This window comes from Raphanus sativus, chromosome 3, assembly GCF_000801105.2.
Source record: "Raphanus sativus cultivar WK10039 chromosome 3, ASM80110v3, whole genome shotgun sequence".
In the NCBI taxonomy this organism is placed as follows: Eukaryota; Viridiplantae; Streptophyta; class Magnoliopsida; order Brassicales; family Brassicaceae; genus Raphanus; species Raphanus sativus.
In genome coordinates, this window is record NC_079513.1 from 10,073,835 (window position 1) to 10,099,078 (window position 25,244).

General features: G+C 40.8%; 2 protein-coding genes across 2 annotated transcripts; both read right to left on the reverse strand.

Moving 5' to 3' along the window:
* Window positions 1–22,508: 22,508 nt before the first annotated feature.
* On the reverse strand, window positions 22,509–23,165 carry LOC130509961 (pentatricopeptide repeat-containing protein At2g33760-like). The gene has a single exon (XM_057006297.1). It carries the CDS (start codon window positions 23,163–23,165, stop codon window positions 22,509–22,511), a length of 657 nt encoding a protein of 218 aa, XP_056862277.1.
* Window positions 23,166–23,254: 89 nt separating this feature from the next.
* Window positions 23,255–24,340, reverse strand: LOC108847861 (pentatricopeptide repeat-containing protein At3g29230-like). The gene has a single exon (XM_057006298.1). The coding sequence runs from the start codon at window positions 24,338–24,340 to the stop codon at window positions 23,255–23,257; it is 1,086 nt and encodes a 361-aa protein (XP_056862278.1).
* Window positions 24,341–25,244: the final 904 nt, after the last annotated feature.

Here is a 25,244-nt window from a genome sequence, read left to right on the forward strand (position 1 = left end):
GCCGCTGGGTTAAAACGAAAAAACTCTGAGCCCGAAACTAACCCAAAAGAGCAAGCAACCCACGAACTAGCATCGCAGGACCCTCCAGAAATCTTCTGGCAATCGTAAAGAGCTGAAGCCTTAGAAGGGAAAACGTGAGCCCACTTGCGAACCAGTAATTTCGGTCTGCCTCGACGAGACTAACCCAGAGCGGTGCGTGGAGATTGGAGCCAATCTCCGCGATCCGTTGAAAGCAGAACTCATCGCATGTCTCAAGAAGAACCTTAACACGTTCTCTTGGCTGCGGAAGATATGCCGGGAATCGACATCAACATAACGAACACGAACACTCGTAAACCGAAGGAACCGAGCAGCCGACCCCGGCCTTGGCCGTAGCCGCTGGGCGGCTAGCGCCCGTGCTGGCCGTGGCCGCCGGGCGGCTAGCCCCGTGCTGGCCGTGGCCGCCGGCGGCTAGCGCCCGTGCTGGCCGTGGCCGCCGGCGGCTAGCGCCCGTGCTGGCCGTGGCCGCCGGGCGGCTAGCCCCGTGCTGGCCGTAGCCGCCGGCGGCTAGCGACCGTGCTGGCCGTGGCCGCCGGGCGGCTAGCCCCGTGCTGGCTCGGGTCTTCGGACAACAATCTCCGGTACACAAGTCCCAGGCCCCGGCCGTCAGAAATCTGTACTTCGAGTCTTTCCCAAAGTCCTCGCATGACGAATCATTGAGATTCCGCGTACGAAACTCCGGTTCTTACTCCAAACTAAGACCGTCGGAAACACTTCGGAAACTCGTAAGATATCAACGGGAAGTAAGATCTTAAATTCTTCGTACGAAACAGCGATGGTTATCTTAAAGACACCACTCATCTCAACTCTACGAACGAATGAAGAACTTCCAAGAAGAAATCGTAGAAAACAACGGAAGTCCTAGAGACGGCCCGAAAGGGAACAAACGTGATCGGACAGTCCGTTTACGATTATCTAAGATAGACACGACGATTTACATTTATCTTTACGTAACAAGATAAATGCTAAATTTCCAGAAGGATAAATGTCAAGTTTCCCGAAGATCAATGTCAAGTTTCCCGATAAGTATGGAGGCCGACGAAAATCAGCGTTTCTAATACTAAAATTCGATAACATTTTACGGAACACCTTTCGTAAAATAAATTCTCGAAAATATTTCACGAAACAGCTTTTGCATGATTAAACTCGACAACATTTTACAAAACAGTTTCCGTAAAATTAACTCGACAACATTTTGTGAAATAACTCTCGTAAAATAAAAGGTCAACAACGTTCTAAGAAAACAATTCCTTGCTGGGATCATGATGAAATCAATGTCCAAAAAGTCTCAGAAAAACAATTAAAGAAACCTCGAGAGACTAAGTGTCGATCGAGAAACCTTTAAAAAAAACGAGAAAAACAGGCAGGTCCCGCGAGGAAGCACAGTCCCGGGGGGCTAGCACACCCGTGCTGTCCCTAGGCGCCGGGCGGCTAGCACGCCCGTGCTGTCCCTAGGCGCCGGGCGGCTAACACGCCCGTGCTGTCCCTAGGCGCCGGGCGGCTAGCACGCCCGTGCTGCCTCTAGACGCCGGGCGGCTAACGCGCCCGTGCTGTGCTGGGCGCCGGGCAACAAAACATTCGTCAAGCACGGCCAATCCTCGTAAGATTGACCCAAATATTATCCAAACTAATTTTACGAAACAATTTCCGTAAAATTAACTCGACAAAATTTTGTTGAAAAACTCTCGTTAAATAAAAGCTCGGCAATATTTTACGAAACATCATTCGATCGTAAGCTTCTTGACCTGACCAGTTCGCTCATAGTTGACGAAACAAGAAGCCCCGCTCAAGTGACATCTTGCCATTCGTTTTCACTTGTCTACCCACCTTAGCCTTCTTTGAGTTTCGCCTACTTCTCCTCCCTTTGCTTCAACGATTCTGCAACAATTCTGCACTGTTCCTTCAGGTTTCATCAAAAATTGATTCTCGATTCAGTATCAGACTTTTCGAAGACCTTTGACAATGAAGCGGTAGAAGACAAAGAGGAACGGACATGAGGCAATCTCGAGTAATCAATGAGACTAAGGTATGTCCGACTTAGAAAATTTTATCAAGGTTTTAATTTTTTCGTAGGAAAAGAATGGGAACGTCTTGTAAACTGCCGTAAAATTTAGGGAACTTAGAACCTAGGTGGATAGTCTAGCAAGATAAGTCTTAGGCATTTTCTTCCAGTTTCGTTCTATTGTTCCTTGACTGTCTAGCAGAACGCGCAAACCGATCTAATCTCTCGAAAAACCGAGAAACGATCGCCGCGCATCCTTGGCATACTCTTTCCGCCTCCGTGAGACTAATGGCACGACGGTGAGCTACAAAATTAACGAAATAACCTTCGGTAAAACTTCATGAGTAACCCGAAGCAACTTTCGCCAAAAAACGAAATAAAAGCGGAAACATTTCCCGTGTAAACCACGGAAACAAGACTACTTTGACTATCTGCGATTTTCTATCTTCATGAAACCGGTCATCCATTACTTTCGTATAAACATTGGTCTCATGCAAAACGACATCGCAATACGGAAAATTACGTCCAAGCGGGAAATAACCCAAAACTGAATCCGAACGTGTTCTTCGTCGATTCCTTAAACTTTATTTCCTCGGATAAAATGAAACAATTTTCATGCGACCAAAGGAAACTTTATACGAAGCATCTATCGTATAACTGAAACCTAAAGTGGAAAATCGTTTCGAAAAGCCATCACCCATAACTTGGAAAACTCCGCTATGATTTGCATGTCTATCTCGACGAACTCTATTCGGCCCTCGGCCAACTACGTCTTTCCATAAAGTCCGGACCTGAATTCGGCATCACCATTAAGGACAATCGTGAACCAATATGACCTTAATGCGAAAGGATCGCGGTCTGATCGTTTACCAACTCCTTGGTTAAACGGCTGAACACAGCCTTCACGCCAAGACAAAACAGCTGAACGATCACCGCTCCAATCACTTAAGGGCCAAACGATAATCCACGATTTATCATAAAACGCCAAGTAACCATTACGCGAGCAACTCTGTCGCATAGCCCAAAAGCGGAAATCATGCGATAAATTTCTCGTAATAAAATCAGTCCTAACAGCCATACGGTTAACGGAAAAATTTGAACTTAACATCGACTGATTAAGTTCAATACGCCCCGTAAACAAAGCATGAAAAGAAACACTCGTGACAAAACTCCAAGAGTTATACGAGTCGTCCTTAAAATCCCGGAAGGCCAACACTTCGCGGAGCAAAGTGAAGGTAGACACTTCTCCCTGGGTCAAATATACGCGACCCCTGGTCCTAATTCCTCGACCAAAATTTTATAACTTGCACGTCCAAACTGAAACAACAGTTTCTGACTACGGACATTCGCAAAACATCTCCAAGCCCGCGAACATTTGAAATGCGGCACAAGGGAAAATTAACTCGTACACATTTGAAATGTGTATGCTTGTATAATCCCACGTTTTTTGAAGAAATCGGATTTTCGAAACTCTTTACAAACACATAAACCGAATTTTCGAAACTCTTCGCAAACAAACTCGCCAATCGCTAAATGGCCTCAACAATGGATCCAGTATCCACCAAATAAATCATAAACTATCACCCGGAAACATTCCGCGATTTCTAAAAGCCCATAGTCCTTTATGGCATAAGAAAAACAAACTTCAAAGCACTGCGAGACGTCGCTTCGTGCCTGAACATTCGTTTTTCGATTAAAACCTTCATACGCCTTCTAAACGGTATCATATCGTTGTTGCTGATCACAACAAACGAACTCTAACGTCCTAAACAGACAAGCCACCTAAGGGTAGGCTCTTTTACATCCGACAAGGATCCCATAGCGCGCTATACAAAAAAATTTAAATTTGGTTCAGCACTTCGTAAAGGAAGTAGCTCGATTCGTGCCCAGACAAATCATATAAGCCGATACCACTTCGCGGATTTTAAAACGGTACGAATCAGGTTAAAATCACAAACAGGCAAAACGAAAGCCGATTTGTCATCGCACAGCCTCAGTCTGAGAGTAAACCTAGGTCTTGCCCTAAACCCAGCCTTGCTGGTATCTTAACATCTCATAGGCAAAGCGTCAACGACGCGAGATCCCAAAACTTGTCTCTTCACTCAAGTTTGTACGTTTTCACGAATTTTCGCGTAAATCGTAAACCGCAGGAAAATCTCGCTTTGTACAAACGACGGATACGGTGATCATCAGGGAGGCAGGAATGAGACGATAACTCACACCCTGTCCCTCTAACTTCGATATACAGAAGTTCTGAAAACGCAACATTAATATTTTATAAAGATTGAGCCGCAGAGTTCAACAGATGCCCTGAAAAAGGCCGGGATTCGAAGCCACCAACAGCCAGTCCCGCAAATACACATCATGGCCTCTTAACGGCCGAAACACAATCAAAATAAAAATCTCTAAAGGGATTGATAAACCTAGACGCTCCCCGGAGCATCACCTTCATCCTCAAAACTCACCCAAAGTAGGAACGGTCTCACCGTCGCCTCCATTGGTCGCACCACCGCTGCATGTCTCATATGCGCCGGCTTTGCGATCCTTGACTGCGTGGTCCTCCGAACCCTCCGAATGCAAGACAAGGGTGCACACGGATTTCAGACCAGCAAGAATCGAGTCGAAGTTGAGCAATGAACTCACGGTCTTCCCGACGTCACGTTCGAGATCGCTAATCAAAGGCGATGTGGATTTCCGCAATGAAATACTCTTAGCCAAAAATTTCGATTTTCAACTCATAATCTTCCGCCCGCAAGATCGTTTCCGCGTCTTACAGGCTGGGGGCTAACTGTTGGGGTCAAAAACGGTTATCTCAAAATCAACGGCTAAAAATATTTATCATGCGCGGACTTTCCATAATACAAGCGTCGAAAGCAAAACAAGTCGTACAGCTTAAAAAACCTATGTTAAAGTCGATCGTTCTTGTTTTACACGATAAACTTTACGAGAAAACCAACTCAGATTTAGTCGTAAAACTTCGATGATACAATCAAGAAGAACCGAGAGACATTAGGTCCGTAGCTGAGATGACACGACCATACGAAAGTATACGGAAGAAACGGGAAGTGATCTAAGTTTGGACAGGCCGAACGACAAGGAATCCTTTGAAACTTCAAAGAGCCCGTTCTCTCAAACCGTGAGTGGTGCGTCCCTTATAAGCTAGGAAGCTAGGATCTCTTGGATGGTATGGTTAAGAGGGTGATCAGGGAGGTTACTAACACTCCTTGGTCGATGGACTTCTCTTCAGAGCAGTGGAAGGCTCCAAAGATGTTTAGCTACTCTCTAGACGCAGGATAACCCTGTGTAGTGTCTGAGATGGATCACAGTAGATTACTCTACCCTAGATGAAGGTTCAATGTTCTTAGGCTGAACAGAGAAAGCACAGAAGCAAGCAAGCAATTTGCTTAAGGTTTTTCTTTGATAAAATTGTCTAAGTTTCAACCAAAAGCGGCTACAAGCTTATAAAGCCAAAATATGTCGCCAAAATAAAACCCAAGACCTAACCAGAATGGTTTGATCTAATCCTAAACGAAATTGGTTTAGAATCCTAATTAAAATTGGTTTAAAATCCTAATCCTAACCCAAATTGGTTTAAATCAATTACATAATTGAAACACATTAAACCAACATGCTGGCCCTTCTTTTCCCACGGTTTCTCCCTCTTCCTTAGGCCTCACGAGTTTGGCTAAGTGTTGAATGACCTCCTGATGTGCTTTGGCTCTAGCTCTGGTCGTTGGTCCAGTCCAGAATGTGACTGGATGCTGTTGCTCCTCCTGCTTCTCTGAACTTGAGATACTCATCTCCTGGTTAGATGCACCTTTATCCCCTAGTACAGGTTCAATTAGCTCATCCTCCTCTGAGTCTCCTTCCTCCATCAGCTCCCCATCAGTATCACTCAGCTCCTCATCAGTAAGCTGCTCATCCATGGTCGTACCATCCCCTCCTCCTTTAAAAGGATTTGACCTCAAATCCAGCTCATCTGCAACATAAGGAATTAAATCAGAAACATTAAAAGTGGAGCTAATTGTATACTTCCCTTGGAGATCAATCTGATAAGCATTGTTATTGATTCTTCTCAACACTTTGAATGGACCATCCAGGCGCTTCATCAGCTTAGACTTCCTCTCACTAGGAAACCTTTCTTTCCTCAAATGAATCCACACAAGATCTCCTGGTTCCAGCACCAACTCCTTGCGCCCCTTGTTCTTCTTGCGTGCATACACCTTGGTTTGAGCCTCAATGTTCTTCTTTACCTGTTCATGCAAAGATCTAACAAACTCGGCCTTTTGATTGCCATCAAGGTTAGCTTGTTCTTTAAAAGGTAAAGCACACAAATCTAAAGGAGATAATGGATTGAATCCATACACAACCTGAAAAGGAGTTAGCTTAGTGGCAGAGTGCATTGACCTATTGTAAGCAAATTCTACATGAGGCAAACAGTCTTCCCAAGTCCTAATGTTCTTACTGATAATGGCACGCAGCAAAGCAGATAAAGTTCTATTGACTGCCTCAGTTTGTCCATCAGTTTGGGGATGACAAGTAGTAGAAAATAGCAATCTAGTTCCTAGTTTTCCCCACAAGGTTTTCCAAAAGTGACTCAGGAACTTGGTATCTCTATCTGACACTATTGTCCTAGGCATTCCATGCAACCTAACTACATCTCTAAAGAATAGTTCAGCTACCATGATTGCATCATCAGTTTTATGACAAGGAATAAAATGTGCCATCTTAGAGAACCTGTCAACAACCACAAAGATACTATCTCTACCTCTCTTTGTCCTAGGCAAGCCTAACACAAAATCCATAGAAATATCAACCCATGGATGTTCAGGAATGGGCAGGGGAGTATACAAACCTGTCGGCTGCACCTTTGACTTTGCCTGCTTGCATGTCACACACTTAGAGCATACCTTCTCCACGTCCCTCTTCATCCCTGGCCAGTAGAAGTGGTCCTGAAGGGTGGCGAGTGTCTTTGCAATCCCAAAATGGCCCATTAGACCACCTCCATGAGCTTCCCTGACATATAACTCCCTCAAAGTACCACAAGGAATGCATAGGCGGTTATCATATAAAAGAAACCCTTTAAGCTGATAGTACTTGCCACTGGCATGTTTCTCAGTTTCCACATATACTTCCTTAAAGTCAGGATCATCAGCATAACAAGTTTTAAGGTGTTCAAATCCCAAGAGTTTGGTTTCCATAGAGGATAAGAGAGCATACCTTCTGGAGAGTGCATCAGCAACTACATTCTCCTTACCTTGTTTGTAGTGGATGACATATGGAAAAGTTTCAATGAATTCAACCCACCTGGCGTGCCTCCTGTTGAGTTTCTGTTGCCCTTTGAGGTGTTTAAGAGACTCATGATCTGTATGGATCACAAACTCCTTTGGCCAGAGGTAATGCTGCCACATCTGTAGAGCTCTCACCAGTGCATACAGTTCCTTATCATAAGTGGGATAGTTCAATGCAGCACCACTCAGTTTCTCACTGAAATAAGCAATGGGTCTCTTCTCCTGCATCAGCACAGCCCCAATACCTACTCCTGAAGCATCACACTCTATTTCAAAAGTTTTAAGAAAGTTAGGCAACACAAGTAAAGGAGCAGTGGTTAGTCTTTCTTTCAACAATTGAAATGCCTCTTCCTGGTCAGAACCCCAAGTAAACCCCACACTCTTCTTGATAACCTCAGTCAATGGAGCAGCAATGGTACTAAAGTCTCTCACAAACCGCCGGTAAAACCCAGCAAGTCCATGAAAACTCCTGACCTCTCCAACAGACTTAGGCGTGGGCCAGCTCTTGATGGCTTTCACCTTCTCTTCATCAACTTTCAGGCCCTGAGAAGTCACAACAAAACCTAAAAAGACAAGGTTATCTGTCCCAAAGGAACACTTCTTGTAGTTAGCAAATAAACTTTCCTTTCTAAGCACATCAAGAACCTGCCTTAGGTGATCTATGTGTTCATTCATGGTTTTACTATAGATAAGAATATCATCAAAATAGACAACCACAAATCGACCAATATAAGCTCTCAGGACATGGTTCATCAATCTCATGAATGTGCTAGGTGCATTAGTCAATCCAAAGGGCATAACTAACCATTCATACAATCCTAGTTTAGTTTTAAAAGCAGTTTTCCACTCATCTCCTTCTTTCATCCTAATCTGGTGGTATCCACTTTTCAAATCAATTTTAGAAAAGACACATGAACCATGTAACTCATCTAACATATCATCTAAACGAGGGATAGGATGTCTGTACTTAACTGTGATGTTGTTAATGGCCCTACAATCAACACACATACGCCAGCTACCATCCTTCTTTGGCACCAGCAAGACTGGTACAGCACATGGACTCAAGCTCTCCCTGATGTGTCCCTTCTCCAAGAGTTCATTGATCTGCTTCTGAAGTTCCTTAGTCTCTACAGGGTTAGTCCTGTAAGCTGGCCGATTGGGTAAGGTAGCTCCTGGTACAAGATCAATCTGATGTTCAATGCCTCTGATGGGTGGCAATCCCACTGGATTATCTTCTGGGAAAACATCTTTGTAGTCCTGCAAAAGAGTTTCAATTTCTAGAGGAATAGACATTGCTTGATTAGTCTCAGTTAGTTTACCCTTACAAAGCAATAAAACCAAAGCAGGGTGGCTAGCCAAAGCATTTTTAATATCTCCAGAAGTAGCCATTAAGTTAAGCTTACTTACCTGCTCAGCCTCCCTTACCAGTAAGGCCTTTGCTTCTTCTTTCCTACGCTTGAGGGTGATCTGATCTTCCTGGACCTCTTGTGGTGTTAAAGGTACCAGTGTGATTTGCTTTCCTCCTTGTAGAAAAGAATGCCTATTAGTGAAGCCATCATGAAGTGCTCTCTTGTCATACTGCCAAGGTCTTCCCAACAAGATGTGGCTGGAATCCATAGGTAACACATCACAAAGGATCTCATCTTGATACCTCCCAACAGAGAGGGGCACTTTCACTTGCTTGTTCACCTTCAACTCGCCTGTATCATTCAACCATTGCAGCATATATGGGCGTGGGTGTTTTTGAACTGAGAGACCAAGCTTCTCCACCAGTGTCTCGCTAGCAGCATTGGTACAACTTCCTCCATCAATGATCAAGCTGCAAACTTTATCCTTGATTAGACACCTTGTATGAAACAAGTTCTCCCTCTGCTCAGTTTCTTTGGATTTGGCTTGAACATTCAAAGCTCTCCTGGTAACCAGCATCTCTCCCTTAACAGGGTATTCTACATCCTCTTCATCAGATTCTCCCTCAGGCTTCTCATCCTCAGAAATAACCTCTCCATTATCTAGAACTATCATGATCTTCTTACTGGTACATTCACTAGCATAATGGCCATATCCCTGACATCTGTAGCACTTGATGTTCCTGGTTCTGGATGGTGGAGTGGTTTCCTTGCCCTTGTCATCTCGGCTGGTTGTGGTACTGGTTGACCCACCACTCTCCTTTGGTCGGCTGTAGGCTTTATCATCCTTAGCATAAGATGATTTGGATGCAGAACTAGTAGGATAGCGAGTGTTACTTCTCCTCTTGTTCTGTTGTTCAATAAGAATAGCCTTGTGTACCATCTCTTCAAGAGTAGCATAGTCTTGCATCTCCAGCCTGTCTTGGATGTCCCTGTTTACTCCATCTAAAAACCGAGCCATAGTAGCTTCCACATCCTCATCAATTTTGGCTTTGATCATGAGTGTTTCCATCTCCTGGTGATACTCCTCCACACTCTTAGAGCCTTGAGTAAGTTTCCTGAGCTTCTTGTGGAGATCTCTGCCATAATGAGCAGGTACAAATCTAGCTCTCATAACCTCTTTCATCTCATGCCAAGAAGTTACTTGTTCATCACCATCTCTTCTCCTGATATTTGAAACATTCTGCCACCAGTTGATAGCATAGCCTTCAAATTCAGTAGCAGCAAGTCTTACTTTCCTCTCCTCAGTGAGCCTTTGACATTTGAAAACAGATTCAATCTTTTGCTCCCATTCCAGATAGACATCAGGATCAGCTTTTCCTTGGAAAGATGGAATCTTAAGCTTAAGATTTCCAAAGTGATCTTCTCCATGAGGGCGCCTGTTATTGGCTCTGAGAGGGCGTTCATCATCTGCATCTTCGGCCCACTCTTCTTGCTCATCAGCTACTACAGCAGGGGCTGCTCTCCTAGCACGTATGGGCTGTCTTGCAGCTACTTCACGGATTCCTCCTGCTCCAGCTACTCCAGCTGCACCTGCAAGTTCATTGTTAGGAGGGATAACATGAGCATATATTTGTTCAGCATGCCCTTGTAGTTGGCGTGTAACTTCAGCAATCATAGCTTGGAATTGCAACTGATCAAGAGCAATTCGCTGGACTGGCTCTCCTGCATTGTCTCCATCACGTCTCTCTTCAGCCATCTTCCTGCAACAAACTCTTAACAATTGGTTAGTTTAATAAACCCTCTCTCACTCAGTTTACTGCCTGTGCTTGCTCCCTTACTTTCCCAAGAGTTCAGATTAGATCAAAACTCAATCACCTAAGATCTAGCTACAACCTAAAGTGATTAGATAGAAAGTATTAAGAGATTTAGGCACCAGCTGGCTTTACCACCCTTAGCTGGATTTCTCTTCAGCTTATGTTTCTTATTTTTTTTTTTTTTGATTTGGATCAGAGATCTCTTTTTTTTTTTTTTTTTTTGATTCAAGGGTTGGCCCAGCCGGCTTACAACAGATAGAAAGAAAAGAAGTGTTTGGTGGTGATAGATAGTTGACACGAGCAGAGAACAAACCTAACCTCCAAGGGGCTCTGATACCACTTGGTGCGTCCCTTATAAGCTAGGAAGCTAGGATCTCTTGGATGGTATGGTTAAGAGGGTGATCAGGGAGGTTACTAACACTCCTTGGTCGATGGACTTCTCTTCAGAGCAGTGGAAGGCTCCAAAGATGTATAGCTACTCTCTAGACGCAGGATAACCCTGTGTAGTGTCTGAGATGGATCACAGTAGATTACTCTACCCTAGATGAAGGTTCAATGTTCTTAGGCTGAACAGAGAAAGCACAGAAGCAAGCAAGCAATTTGCTTAAGGTTTTTCTTTGATAAAATTGTCTAAGTTTCAACCAAAAGCGGCTACAAGCTTATAAAGCCAAAATATGTCGCCAAAATAAAACCCAAGACCTAACCAGAATGGTTTGATCTAATCCTAAACGAAATTGGTTTAGAATCCTAATTAAAATTGGTTTAAAATCCTAATCCTAACCCAAATTGGTTTAAATCAATTACATAATTGAACACATTAAACCAACATGCTGGCCCTTCTTTTCCCACGGTTTCTCCCTCTTCCTTAGGCCTCACGAGTTTGGCTAAGTGTTGAATGACCTCCTGATGTGCTTTGGCTCTAGCTCTGGTCGTTGGTCCAGTCCAGAATGTGACTGGATGCTGTTGCTCCTCCTGCTTCTCTGAACTTGAGATACTCATCTCCTGGTTAGATGCACCTTTATCCCCTAGTACAGGTTCAATTAGCTCATCCTCCTCTGAGTCTCCTTCCTCCATCAGCTCCCCATCAGTATCACTCAGCTCCTCATCAGTAAGCTGCTCATCCATGGTCGTACCAGTGAGGATCCAGAGAACGATCAAGATATCAAATCGAAGCCCTCGTCGAGACGCACGTGCTGGTCCTGGCCGCCGGCGGCTAGCCCCCGTGCTGGTCCTGGCCGCCGGGCGGCTAGCCCCCGTGCTGGTCCTGGCCGCCGGGAAACTTCAAAGAGCCCGTTCTCTCAAACCGTGAGGACCCAGAAAACGATCAACATATCAAATCGAAGCCCTCGTCAAGACGCACGTGCTGGTCCGTAGCCCCCATGCTGGCCGTGGCCGCCGGCGGCTAGCGCTCGTGCTGGCCGTGGCCGCGGGGCGGCTAGCCCCGTGCTGGCCGTGGCCGGCCGGCGGCTAGTGTCCGTGCTGGCCGTGTCCGCCGGGCGGCTAGCCCCGTGCTGGCCGTGGCCGCCGGCGGCTAGCGCCCGTGCTGGCCGTGGCCGCCGGGCGACTAGCCCCGTGCTGGCCGTGGCCGCCGGCGGCTAGCGCACGTGCTGGCCATGGCCGCCGGGCGGCTAGCCCCGTGCTGGCTCGGGTCGTCGGATGAAAAGCTTCCGTGCATAAGTTCTAGGCCCCGGCCGTCAGAAGTCTGTACTTTGTGTCTTTCCCAAGTTTTCGCGGAACGAATCGTTGAGATTCCGCGTACAAAACTCCCGCTCTTACTCCAAACTAAGATCGTCGGAAACACTTCGGCAACTCGTAAGATTTCAACGGGAAGGAATATCTTAAATTCTTCGTGCGAAACAGTGATGGTTATCTTACGACACCACTCATCTCAACTCTACGAAGGATTGAAGATCTTCCGAAAAAATCGTAGAAAACAACGGAAGTCCTAGAAACGGCCCAAAAGGGACCAAACGCGATCGGACAGTCCGCTTACGATTGTCTGAGATAGATACGACGATTTACGTTTATCTTCACATAATAAGATAATGCTAAATTTCCAGAAGGATAAATGTCAAGTTTCCGAAGATAAATGTCAAGTTTCCCGATAAACATGAAGGCCGGCGAAAATGGAAAAAGCCCGCTTTGAGGCCCAAAAGGAGAATAGACCGTCATAAGAAGGAGTATATAAAGGAGCTTTGGGAGAGGAGGAAAGGCAGAGCGAAAATCATTAAGAGAGAGAGAAATCCGAGATTGGAGACCTAGAGAGCTCATGTTAGGTTAAGAACTTAGAATTTAGGCGGTAGACTAGCAAGGTAGGACCTAGAACGTCTGGCCGCCTGTCGTTCTATTTTCATCTTGTCCGCAGGCTCCTGTCTCTCTCGGAAGGATCTAACAATACTTTTACTTAGAGTTCCGCACATAGAAACCCTAGGCATTATTCTCGACATGCCCGTTTCTATGACTAACGCTTCGTACTAGACGAACTCCGCCAGGCAGTTCGATCTCTTGTTCAAATCCTTCCAACTGAACTACGTCCGACTTGATCCTCGAAGGGGGTACGTAGGCAGCCTTCCTTAAGGTCCAGTCCCAAATCTCAATAAAACCTTTCCGCATTTTATTTGATCACTTGTCGTTGGTTGTCGCAGAGAATCCGGACCTTCAGGGAAAGTTAGGTTTACTTAGCTTTCCTCCGTTTTACTTAATCAAAATCGACAGTGCGAATTTCGGTTCCCACATCGGTGATCTTCGTCACCTCTGTTTCTACTCTGTTCCACTCTGTAACAAGCGATCTGTTGTGCTCTGTTTTTCTCTCTGATCTGTTTTTCTCTCTGATCTCGGACATGAAGCGCCTTGGGTCAGCTCATATGGCTGACGTTAAGGGTAAAGGGATTTGTTATGATGATGATGATGAAGGTCCGATACAGCTCACAGATCAGGATGAGTCCCCTACCATCCACGATTACAGTCTCTCCTTGATAGGGAAGATTTTGAATCCGAAGAAACAAACGGTAGAGAAACTGATCCAGACTATGCCGGGACAATGGGGAATGCAAGATCGGATTACAGCTAATGATTTGGGTGATGGAAAGTTTCTTTTGACTTTACCACTGAAGAGGACATTAAGACGGTTCTCTGACAAGGGCCTTTTTATTACAATTTTTGTATGTTCGTCCTTGTGCGATGGGAGCCGGTGGTTCATGATGATTATCCGTGGATAATCTCGTTTTGGGTTGAGATAACTGGTATCCCACTGCATCTATGGACCATTAAAAATTTAAGGAGGATCGGCAGCAAGCTAGGACACATCGACACGGTTGATCTTTCTGCTGGCCGGTTGCTGCTTGACATTGATACGAGGAAGCCTCTTCTCTTCTCTCACAAGGTGGCTTCACCGAAAGGAGAAGAAGTCACGATCAAGATGCACTACGAGAAGCTTTTTAAGCATTGCTCAACCTGTGGTTTATTAACTCATGAGAACGCATATTGTCCTCAGAAAGCTGGTGTCTCTGCACGAGTTCAACTACCTCTTGATGATGAGTCTCGACAGCCTTTGCTGAAGGACCACAAGCAGATTGACAAGAAGCCTTTTGTAGCTTCGAACAAGTTGCTCCAAGTCACCAAACCTTATGACAAGAAGCAGTACAATGACTATGGAAATCAGAATGCTTGGCGTGATAGACAAGAAGGTGGGTTCATAAGTGATGCACGACGGACACAGTACGTTACTGATAGGAGGGATGATAAAAATGTTAGGCATGGTGGATATCATGAGGCGCATGGTCGCTACGGTGATAAGGGATCGTGGCAAAATGGTCACACTGATAGAAAAGCTTCGCACCCAACTCGTTATGGTACACGGTATGCGCCTTATCACACTAAAAATCATCAATCATGGAGGGCAAAGGAACACATACAAGCTCGTGAAGGTGTAAAACGAACTGAGTCTTATGCTCTGGACGTCCAACCTGCGACTAGTGAGAAGTCATCAAACGTGAAGACATCTGAGGTCAAGAGACAAGAGGGTAATGAAAGCGTGGGTAAGAAGATAGCGAGCAAGATTGTTACGCCGGTTAGAGGTGACCAGGATGTCAATGTAACGAAACGCCACAGAGAAGTTATCCGGCCAATCTCGTTCTCTCCTAAGGAGAAAGAGATGCTCGATGAGGATCAAATGATCGGAGCCCTTACTGGTATGGAGATCATCGGCACTAGTAACCATGATGATGCTATACATGATGACGAGATGATGATGGTGGAGCATGAAGATGACTTACTAGGAGAGGACTTGATGGAGCTGGAAGAAAATGGTTTTAAAAGTGATACAATGCAAGAGAAGATGATGATCAATGATACGGGGAAGTCAAAAACATCGTCTCATAGAAGCGGTGGGAAGTCTCGAATCTCTTTGGGTTTGAACAAGAAAGCTCAGTTATACCGCAAAGGGTCTCCAAAGATACACAAGGCGTCTTCTAGGGAGATAATCAGATCCGGGAAACAACACAAGGAGGGCGTTAAGAGCATGAGGAGCTTACCTCGCAAAAGTAATGGTATGGAGGGGTCCACTAACACCTCCACGAATCATCCATGAGGACAATCAGTTGGAACTGTCGAGGGATAGGGAGCGACCTCACAGTTCGACGCCTCACGGAGATGTGTCAGAAGCATCGCCCAGGACTTGTGTTCCTTTCTGAAACGAAGAACAAGAAGCGGATGTTACAAAACATTCAAGCTGATTTAGGATTTGATCATTTGTTTACCGTTGAGCCACTTGGTCTCAGCGGAGTTCTAGCTTTATTTTTTATGGATGAATTTCAAGTTAATGTTTTATTTTCAAATAACAGAATGATTGACATTGAGGCTGTCATTGATGGAATAAAAGTATTTATGACGTTTGTTTATGGGGATCCTGTATTAGAACGAAGAGATCAAGATTGGGAACGTCTTACGCGTTTCTCAACAACAAGAACTGGACCTTGGTTTATGATAGGTGATTTCAATGAAATTACTGGTCATAATGAAAAAGAAGGAGGTAGACAACGTACTGATAGTTATTTTCTACCTTTCAAGCAAATGCTAAGTGATTGTGGGATGTTAGAATTTCCATATACTGGAGATATGTTATCCTGGGTTGGTAAAAGAGCAGGGAGAGTAACTGTTAGATGTCGTCTAGACAGAGCAGTAGGAAATGTTGACTAGCACGAAAAGTTTCCACATTCGAAGACAAAGTACATGAGGTTATGGGGTTCGGATCATCGTCCGATACTTGCTGACATCCTCAAAAAGCCATCCAGGAGATCGAGGAAATTTAAGTTTGACAAAAGATGGTTGGACAATGAGGAACTAAGACAAATTATTTTGGAAGGATGGAAATCACCTGATCTTCCTCCTAATGCTTCTATAATGGAACATATTTTCAGCTGTAGGAAAGCATTGAGCGAGTGGAGGAGGCAAAATAATATAAACTCGGCGAAACTGGTGGAGGAGCTTAAAGAAAAAGTGGAAGGTCTATATGCAGATGATAATGCCACAACTGAGATGATTGCAGCGGCTCTGAAGGAGCTTTCTGATGCTCTTAAGGCAGAAGAAATGTTCTGGAAACAGAAGAGTCGTGTTTTTTGGCTAAGGGAAGGAGATCGTAATACAAAATTTTTTCATGCCTTAACAAAACAGAGAAGAGCAAGGAACAAGATCACTCAGCTGTTGGATGAAAATGGAAATACTGTGGAGGACGAAGAAGGACTAGTAGCCATTGCTACGAGCTATTTTAGACAAATATTTGAGTCTTCTGATCCACAGGATATTGAAGAAGCTTTATCTAAAGTTACTACGACAATAACGGAACCAATGAATGAAAGTCTTACAGCACCGGTAACGGAGTGGGAGATCAAATTAGCTCTTTTTGCTATGCATCCAGAAAAAGCCCCAGGGCCAGATGGTATGACTGCGCTGTTTTATCAGAAGTTTTGGGATATAGTAAAGGATGATTTAACTCTTATGGTTAATAAATTCCTTACAGAAGGGATAATGTCTGATGGACTGAATGAAACTAATATTTGTCTCATCCCAAAGACAACAAAACCAAATGATATGGCTCAGTTTCGGCCTATTAGTTTGTGTAATGTAAGCTACAAGATTATCTCAAAGGTCTTATGCCAGAGACTTAAGAAAGTATTACCAGAATTGATATCGGAGACCCAGTCAGCCTCTGTTGCTGGAAGACAGATTTCTGATAATATTATGATAGCTCAAGAGATGTTCCATGCTCTTAGGACAAAGCCAAGTGGACGTAACAAAAGAATGGCAATTAAGACAGATATGAGCAAAGCCTATGATAGGATGGAGTGGTCATTTATTGAAGCTGTGATGATAAAAATGGGCTTCTCAGAAATATGGATCACATGGATAATGAGATGTATCACATCAGTACAATACAAAGTCCTCATGAATGGGCAAGCGAGAGGAAATATTATTCCAGGAAGAGGTCTACGCCAAGGAGATCCTTTATCTCCTTTCATTTTTATTCTATGCACAGAAGCGCTCGTTAGCCTTCTTAATCACGCAGAGAACCAGGGAAAGATAACGGGGATGCGCGTTACCCGCGCGTGTCCATCGGTATCTCACCTATTATTTGCTGATGATAGTCTTTTCTTTTGTAAGGCGGAGCTCCGTGAATGTGAAGAAGTAATGAAAGTGATCAGGATCTATGGTAAAGCATCAGGACAATGTATTAACTTTGATAAATCTTCCTTACTCTTTGGTAAGAGGATAAATGCAACCACAAGGCAAGAGATCAAAGATGTACTTGGAATACAAAAGGATGGAGGAATGGGGACTTACTTGGGCATCCCATAAGATATTAGTGGTTCAAAATGCAAGCTCTTTGCCTTCCTAAAAGACAAGCTAATGCATAGAGTGAATGGTTGGACTGGTCGATGGCTCTCAAAAGGAGGAAAGGAAGTATTGATTAAGTCCATTTTGCTTGCTCTTCCGACGTACGTTATGTCTACTTTCTTGCTCCCATTGGAGATATGTGAAAACCTTGCCAGTGCTATTGCACAGTTCTGGTGGAGCTCGAATCCCCCTAAGAGAAGAATACATTGGTCGAAATAGGAAAAAGTCTGCCTACCGAGAGAAGAAGAAGGGATAGGATTTCGCATGATTCATGAATTCAACCTGGCATTATTGGAAAAACAATTATGGATGCTAACACAAAATCCGGATTCGCTGGTCGCCCGTGTTTTAAGAGGAAGATACTACAGATTAAGCTCACCTTTGCGAGTGAATTCTGTAAACAGTCCTTATGTTTGGACTAGTATTTCCGCTGCGAGGGAGTTGCTGTTACTGGGGATAAGGCAGAAGATACATTATGGTTATGAGGTTAAGGTGTGGGAGGATCCCTGGATTCCTTTGAATCCTGCTAGACCAGCTATATCTATAGCGCCAGTTATGAACCCAAATATGAGAGTGAGTGACTTTATTAACCAGGATTCTAAGGAATGGGATGAGAATTTACTGGAACAGTATGTCGACCCTAATGACATATTTCTTATAAGGAGTTTAGCCATAAGCACAACTCATAGACCTGACACGTTTTGCTGGAACTTCACAAGACATGGACAATATACGGTTAAGTCTGGATATTGGGTTGCTCAAAACCTCTTGAAGGAGGCAGAAGAACAGCAAATGGTAGAACCAAGTATCACAAAGCTTCAAGCCTTTGCTTGGAAGATAAAGGCGCCAAAGAAAATGTGTCATCTGGTATGGCAATTGCTAACTGGGCACGTGGCAGTAACGAGAAATCTAGTGAGGAGAAATATGAGATGTGACAATTACTGCCCACGATGTGGAGAACCAGAGGAGTCTGTAACACATGCTATTTTTGAATGCCCGCCTGCTCTACAAGTTTGGTTACACTCATCGACTCCAACTAATCCAGGGGTGTTTCCAACATCAAGTATCTACACGAATATGAACTACCTCTTCTGGGAAAAAGACGGTTCACTTGAACCAGAACAAGACAGGGATCCTTATCCTTGGATAATTTTGTATATCTGGAAAGCTAGAAATGACAAACTTTTTAGGGGAATAGACAGAGATCCTATGGAATTAGTTCGATATGCAGAGAGTGAGTGCCAAGCTTGGTTTAATGCTAACGAGACGATACCGCCAGTAGTACAAGTGAGTAATATAGAGGAACCCCAAGTCATAAGCTTGGGTAATATTTGTTTATTGGATGGATCATGGACATCTCATGCTCAATTTAGTGGGTGTGGATGGGTCTGGTTGGATAGTGGAGGAAAGATGCAACTCATGGGATCACAGAACTTCCCAAGAAGAGAATCAGCTCTGCACTCAGAAGTGGAAGCACTACGATGGGGATGGAGAATATGCTTCAACATTCAACATGTCAGAGCTTCGGAACAGACTGCAAAGAGCTGATTGCAATGATCAAGGAACCCCATGCTTGGCCAAGTTTTGCTACGGAATTAGAGAGGATAGTGACACTGCTCATATGCTTCCCGGATTTTAAGATTTCATACATTCCAAGAGCGCGAAATCAGATTTCAGATTTTTTTGCTAAGACAGCTAGATCATTCCATAGGAAGTTACATTTTGTTGGTTGTTCTATTCCGGTCTGGTTACTTAGACCACCTCAAGTTTGAGTAATAGAATAGCCGTTTGCCGTAAAAAAAAAATAGTATTGATGATTAGGACAATACTTTTAAAATACACTAAAATATTTTTTTTACTAATAAAGCATACAAAAAGTAAAAGACCAAAAGAAGAAGTTTCGTTAAAGAGGTTACCTTTCTTTACGTATATATATAAACAATTCTTTGTTTTTTAATTCAACCTTTTTATTTTCTTTTCACAAAAGTTTTTTCCATACTTTTTCAAAATAAAATGTTTTTCTTTCTAAATAAGGACAATATATTATAAATCTACCTTTGAAAGAGTGAAAGATGAAAATCATGTAATGAAAAACCTGTAAAAAATTAGTAAGAAGATATAAGAAAAAAATGAGAAATAGATATAAAGTTTGGTGTTTTGATGTTCAAAGAGATTAAAGAGAGGTTGGAGAATTTTATAGTGAGAAATATAACACTTTTGTTGCAGCCATTTGAGAGGAAGAAAAAGAATTTGTAATCTTATATATTAAAACAGAAGTCATGACTTCTTTCATGTGTGATTTTTTTTTAAATTTGGACCACTCCATAAAAAGTTGTTTCAATTAATTTATGTATAAATATTTATATTAACTTAATTATTCTAAAACAAAAAAAAATCAAATATATATTCCTATATTTACTCTGAAATTATATCTGAATAAAATATTTTCATATCTTTTTATTTACAATATAAATAAATATTCTATTTTTTCATTAAAATAAATCTTTTAAATATTAAGTAATTTCGTGTTTACTTAAAATAAATGTACATTTCATTTTTCACTTAATTTCTTTTTAATATTTAGTTAATGGCGTGTTTATTTTAAAATTAAATTTATATTTCATTTAAACTAAAATTAATTTTGTAATTATAACTAAACTCATATAAAATTTGTATTAAACTATGATATTAATTTAATATAATATTTTCAATTAAAAAATTATCTTTTAACGAATAAGATTTTTATTTTAGAATTTTGTATCATATGATTTAAATATGCTATCACTGAAAATTTAAAATAAATAAATTAAACTATTGCATGTGAACTATAAAGTTGTTGTGTTTTAAAATGTTATATTAAAAATATTAATATGATAAATAATACAATTAATTTTATATAAAATAAATTAATCACCCGCACGGGAGACAAAAATTTCAATTATGTTAAATATTTTCGAAATAAATACTTCTTAGGAAGTCTGACTTCTTAGGAAATCTTCCAGAAGACTTCGACTTAGGCAGAAATCTAAATTCTTCTAAAATTTAAGCGGGATATGTCACTAGACTTCTAGAATCGAAGTCTTTTGTGAGTCTACGAGACCCTATAATCAAATAACTAAGAAAAAAAATACTTCATTAAACATAAAAGATATTTAGAAAGTGTTTAAATCAAGTTATTAGATAGTAACTAAACATATATATGTCAAATTTGATAAAACAAATTGATAAAATTTCAAAATCTTACCCCAAAAATACAAACAATACTACAACACATGTTACCAAACCCTAAATCAAAGACTATCATGATTCAGTCTACCTTCACTTATCTATGTTAAAAATAATTCAATTTTAGTAAAACTAAATTTACATCATTTAGAAATGTTATTATTACATGATTTTAATTTTTCCCCATCAAAATACTTTTTTAAAAAATTTAAACTATTTTAAAGATCTACAGTATGAGAAGACTTACAAAGAAGTCTTTTCAGAGAAGACTTATTTGTAAGTCTTCTCATGTAGAGGTTATTATGGTTTCCATTTTTTAGAAATGTAAGACTTACATGATTTCGATTTTTTCTCTTTGAAAATATTTTTTATAAAATTTATTAATTACTTTTAAGATGTAATCCAAGAGAAAACTTCTTCTGGAAAACTTATAGAAGACTTTGATTTAGGCGGGAAACTTAAAATTTTTAAAAAGAATTAGGCGGAAACCCTAACTTTTACTAAAATTTAGGCGGAATGTGCGAAAATACTTCTTTTTAAATCTTCTATGAGTCTTTCAAACCTTAAAGTCAAATAACTATGAAAAAAATACTTTTTGAACTTAAAATAAACTTAGAAAGTGTTTAAATCAAGTTATTTGATATTTACTAAACATATATAGTCAATTTGAAAAGAAAAAAATGAAGATGAGATTTCAGAATCTAATCCTGAAGATACCAACAATACTATAACATATGTTACCAAACCATAAACCAATGACTCATGAACCAATCTACATTTACTCATCTATGTTGAAAATAATTCAATTTTAGATAAACTGAATTTACAACATTGAGAAATGTTTATTATTACATTATTTCAATTTTCTACCAACCAAAATATTTTTTATAAAAATTTTAAATTATTTTTATGATATACTGGACGAGAAACTTACAAATAAATCTTCTCTAACGGAGGGTCATAATGGCAAAACTGAATACATCTTTTTGTTTGTTCATAAGGGGACAGTTGTAATTTCACTAGGTTTTAGGTTATTTTTGCATTTGATTGTATTCGGGATACACTTTTGTATTCAAAATCAAGTTTTGAGTCATTTTTCGCAAATTCCCCTAGTAATATTATAAATAAGTTTCAAAATTAGAATGACAAAAGTAAAAAATAAACAGTACTTGAGAGTGATTTGGAAAGCCAAAAACTCAAAAATTGAGGTTTGAGAGTCTGTTGGAAATGTTCTAAGAACAAATGTTCTATAATGTAATAAGATGTTGTCATCGAGTGTGCAGTGTAAATCACTCTTTTAAAAATAAAAAATAAAAATTAATGGTAAATACAACTCCTTTTTCTATCATGTAAATACAACTCCTATAGCTTCACAAATCACCTCCCTTGATTGATGTTATCTTCGTTTATCTATTTTAATTGGAAAGGTAGCTTTTACAGAGATGAAAAATCGTACGTATTTTTTTTTCTAGAAAAGTTGTTTGAATTAGTTTTTCTTTGTAACACTAACGGATTAAAACATTTCAGGGTCTGACAAGAATAAGTAAGAGATTTAAAAATGTTGGCCTTGTTTATGATTTCTTCTTCATTCTGAGCATTTCATATCTTTACTAGGTGATGCAGAATCTATGTAAATTATAAATATTACTCTCTTCTCCCTCTGATTCATTGCAAGAATCTCATGTGTGTTTCTTATAAAATATCCTTTCTGTAATAATTTTTTTATCTTTTAGTGAATTTGAGTTCTTGATTTTATAAATGAGATACCAGTGATTAGAATCTATGGAAGAGAAGTTTTACTACAGTCAGAAAATCTATTATCAACCAAATACTACCGTCTAGTGCCCTGTTGTAATAGCCTGTGAAGCCTTTTTCTCCCTTGTCATGCTCGTAAGACTTAAATTGCAATTGTCTGCGTCGAAATCTTCAGTTCGAAGCCTATCTCACACAACATTGAGTACACAATCTTTGTAATGCAACTTGAGTTACTATTTCCTTTCCTTATTCTACATAGCTTTGCATCATCCATCATCCCTCTCACTTTCTCCACTTCCTCCCACTTTCCATCAATAGCATGTACATATGATAGTAACACATATGGTCCCACTTCACTTGGTTGTAATCTCATGAGCCGCTTCGCCAAGATTTCTCCAATGTCAGGCTGCGAGATTGTCCAAATAACAGACCGAGTCTCCTTCCCTTTAAGCTCTTCTGAGTCTCTGGTCAAACCTGCTAGAGCAAGGAGATTAACCAAGCAGCCATGGTGCTCCAATTTAGGTTCAACGTTATAGATTCGGGTTAACCTATCATAGACCCACCAGCCTTCTAAAACCATCTCTGCATTTACACAAGCAGACAACACGCAAACTAAAGTAGCACCATTGGGTTCAACGTCTCCATGCTTTTCCAAATCTAGAACCATCTCTACAGCTTTCTCTCCATCCCCATTCATGCCATATCCCATGATCATAGAGTTCCACGACACAATGCTTCTCTCTCTCATCCCATCAAAGACCTCTCTAGCCATATCCATAAGACCACATTTAGCATACATTGTAAGTAGAGCAGTCGAGAGAACCACATCAGATTTAATACCGTTGCTCGTTACGTATAAATGTATCCTCTTCCCTATATCAATCCGGCCTAACTTACCACAAGCTGCCAAGACGCTTTGTTTGGCTTAAAGCCATCTTCTTTATCCACCATCTCCTCGTAAAGTCTAAGACATTCTGAATAGTTCTTGTTCCTCGCATAAAGAGCCAAAATTGTATTCCAACAAACAACATTTCTTCTGGGCATTCTATCGAAAAACACACGCGCCATTACAACATCTCCCCCCGCAGCATAACCATCAATCATACAGTTCCAAGAAACAGCATCAGGAGCAGGCATAGCCTCAAACAAACAACGAGCTTCCTCCATATCTTTAACTCTCGCGTAACCGCAAAGCATAGAGTTCCACGTGAAACAATCTCTTTCAGGCATTTCATCGAACACCTTGCGTGCAATATCTACTCGACCGTTCTTCACATACCCATCGATCATCAAATTCCAACTAACCAAATCAAACATAGACCCACCATCGAACACCTTGCGTGCATCTCGTATCCGTCCAAAAACAGAGTACATATGAATCAACGAGTTCCTCACAAACAGATCCAAATCAAACCCTTGTTTCGAAACCAAAGCATGAATCTTTTCCCCATCTTTTACAAACCCAATCTCCCCACACACCTTCGCCACTAACGGAAACGTGTAATGGTTCTGCAAAACGCATCTCGCCACCATTTTCTCGTAGTAAAACCTCAACGCATCCAAAGGTTGTCTCGAATTAATTAAACACCTCAGAACAGTGTTACCCATAAACGCGTCAGGTTCATAGATGGAATCGAAGACCGAAGCAGCTCGTGAAGCCGAGTTAAAACACGTGCAGAGCTTTTTGATCACTCGTCCTGAGACAAGAGAGTGTTGAAGGAGCCCAGAGACTACAATCTGGGCATAGACTTGATCAAAATCGTTCGGGGATCTTAAAGATTCGAGCTTTTTGAGCAACGGATGATGGATTTCCACAACGGGTTGTCCTGTTTCGTCGAGGTGCGTTGTTTGAGGTCGAGGATCGTCAGGCCAGAGTCTTGGTGATGGCTTTGAAAGATTTTTCCTGCATTCGATGAGTTTATCAAGAGATATCGAGTTTCCTCTTCCTCTTGATCTGGCTAATCCTAGGCTCATACTGATTTGCGTTGTTTTTTCTCAGTGGTTTGGCGGCAAAATGACCAGATAGATTAAGCTGTTGCCCAAAAAAAAAGAAGAAAAAAGTAAAGCTGTTATGATTGCGGTGAAACATATCAAGAATATTAAAATGTAAAGATGTCTGAAATTTAAAAAGGCCTCGCTGACAAACAAACTATTGATTAGCGGCCCATTTCTTCTGCTCTTTTTTTTTTCTTTTTAACGGCCAGTTTCTATAAAGTCTAAAATCTTTTAAATAGTATTACAAGATTTTATGTTTGCAAATCCGTATTAATAATTTAGTTCAATTTTTATAATACTTTTAAAATTAATAAATAATTTATTTGTACGAAAATTTATTTGAAACTAGATATGGACTCATCTGTTGTACATATTTTGTTTGATGTTTTAATTTTAGTTTTTTTTTTGGACAAAGTGAAATATATATATTTTGATGTTTTAGTTTTATTTTTCTTGAAAAAGTGAAATAATAAAAAATTGAAATTTAATTAAAGCTATTCGAATCAATGACAACATTATATACTTTCTTATGTACTAATTTAATATTTGAATTAATTTACTATATGTTATTTTTTCTTATGTTATTTTTTTTTAAAAATGTTATTTTCTTATTTAAATAAATTCTAATGTTTTTGGTCATTTAGTGAATTTTTTTGTTGTAAATATAGGGTTCTTGAAATCTTTTATGCATTTTGCTATCATCTATATATTTTGATCTATATATTTTTGGTGTGGGTGATCTACGAACTTTTAGTTGTTCAACCAATAAAAATCTTTTTGAATCATCACTCTATCATGTAATTAATAACCATCAAACTATCAATACATGCATTTTATAGTCATAAAAATTTATGTGCATGTTAAATTTTTGTGAATAATTTTT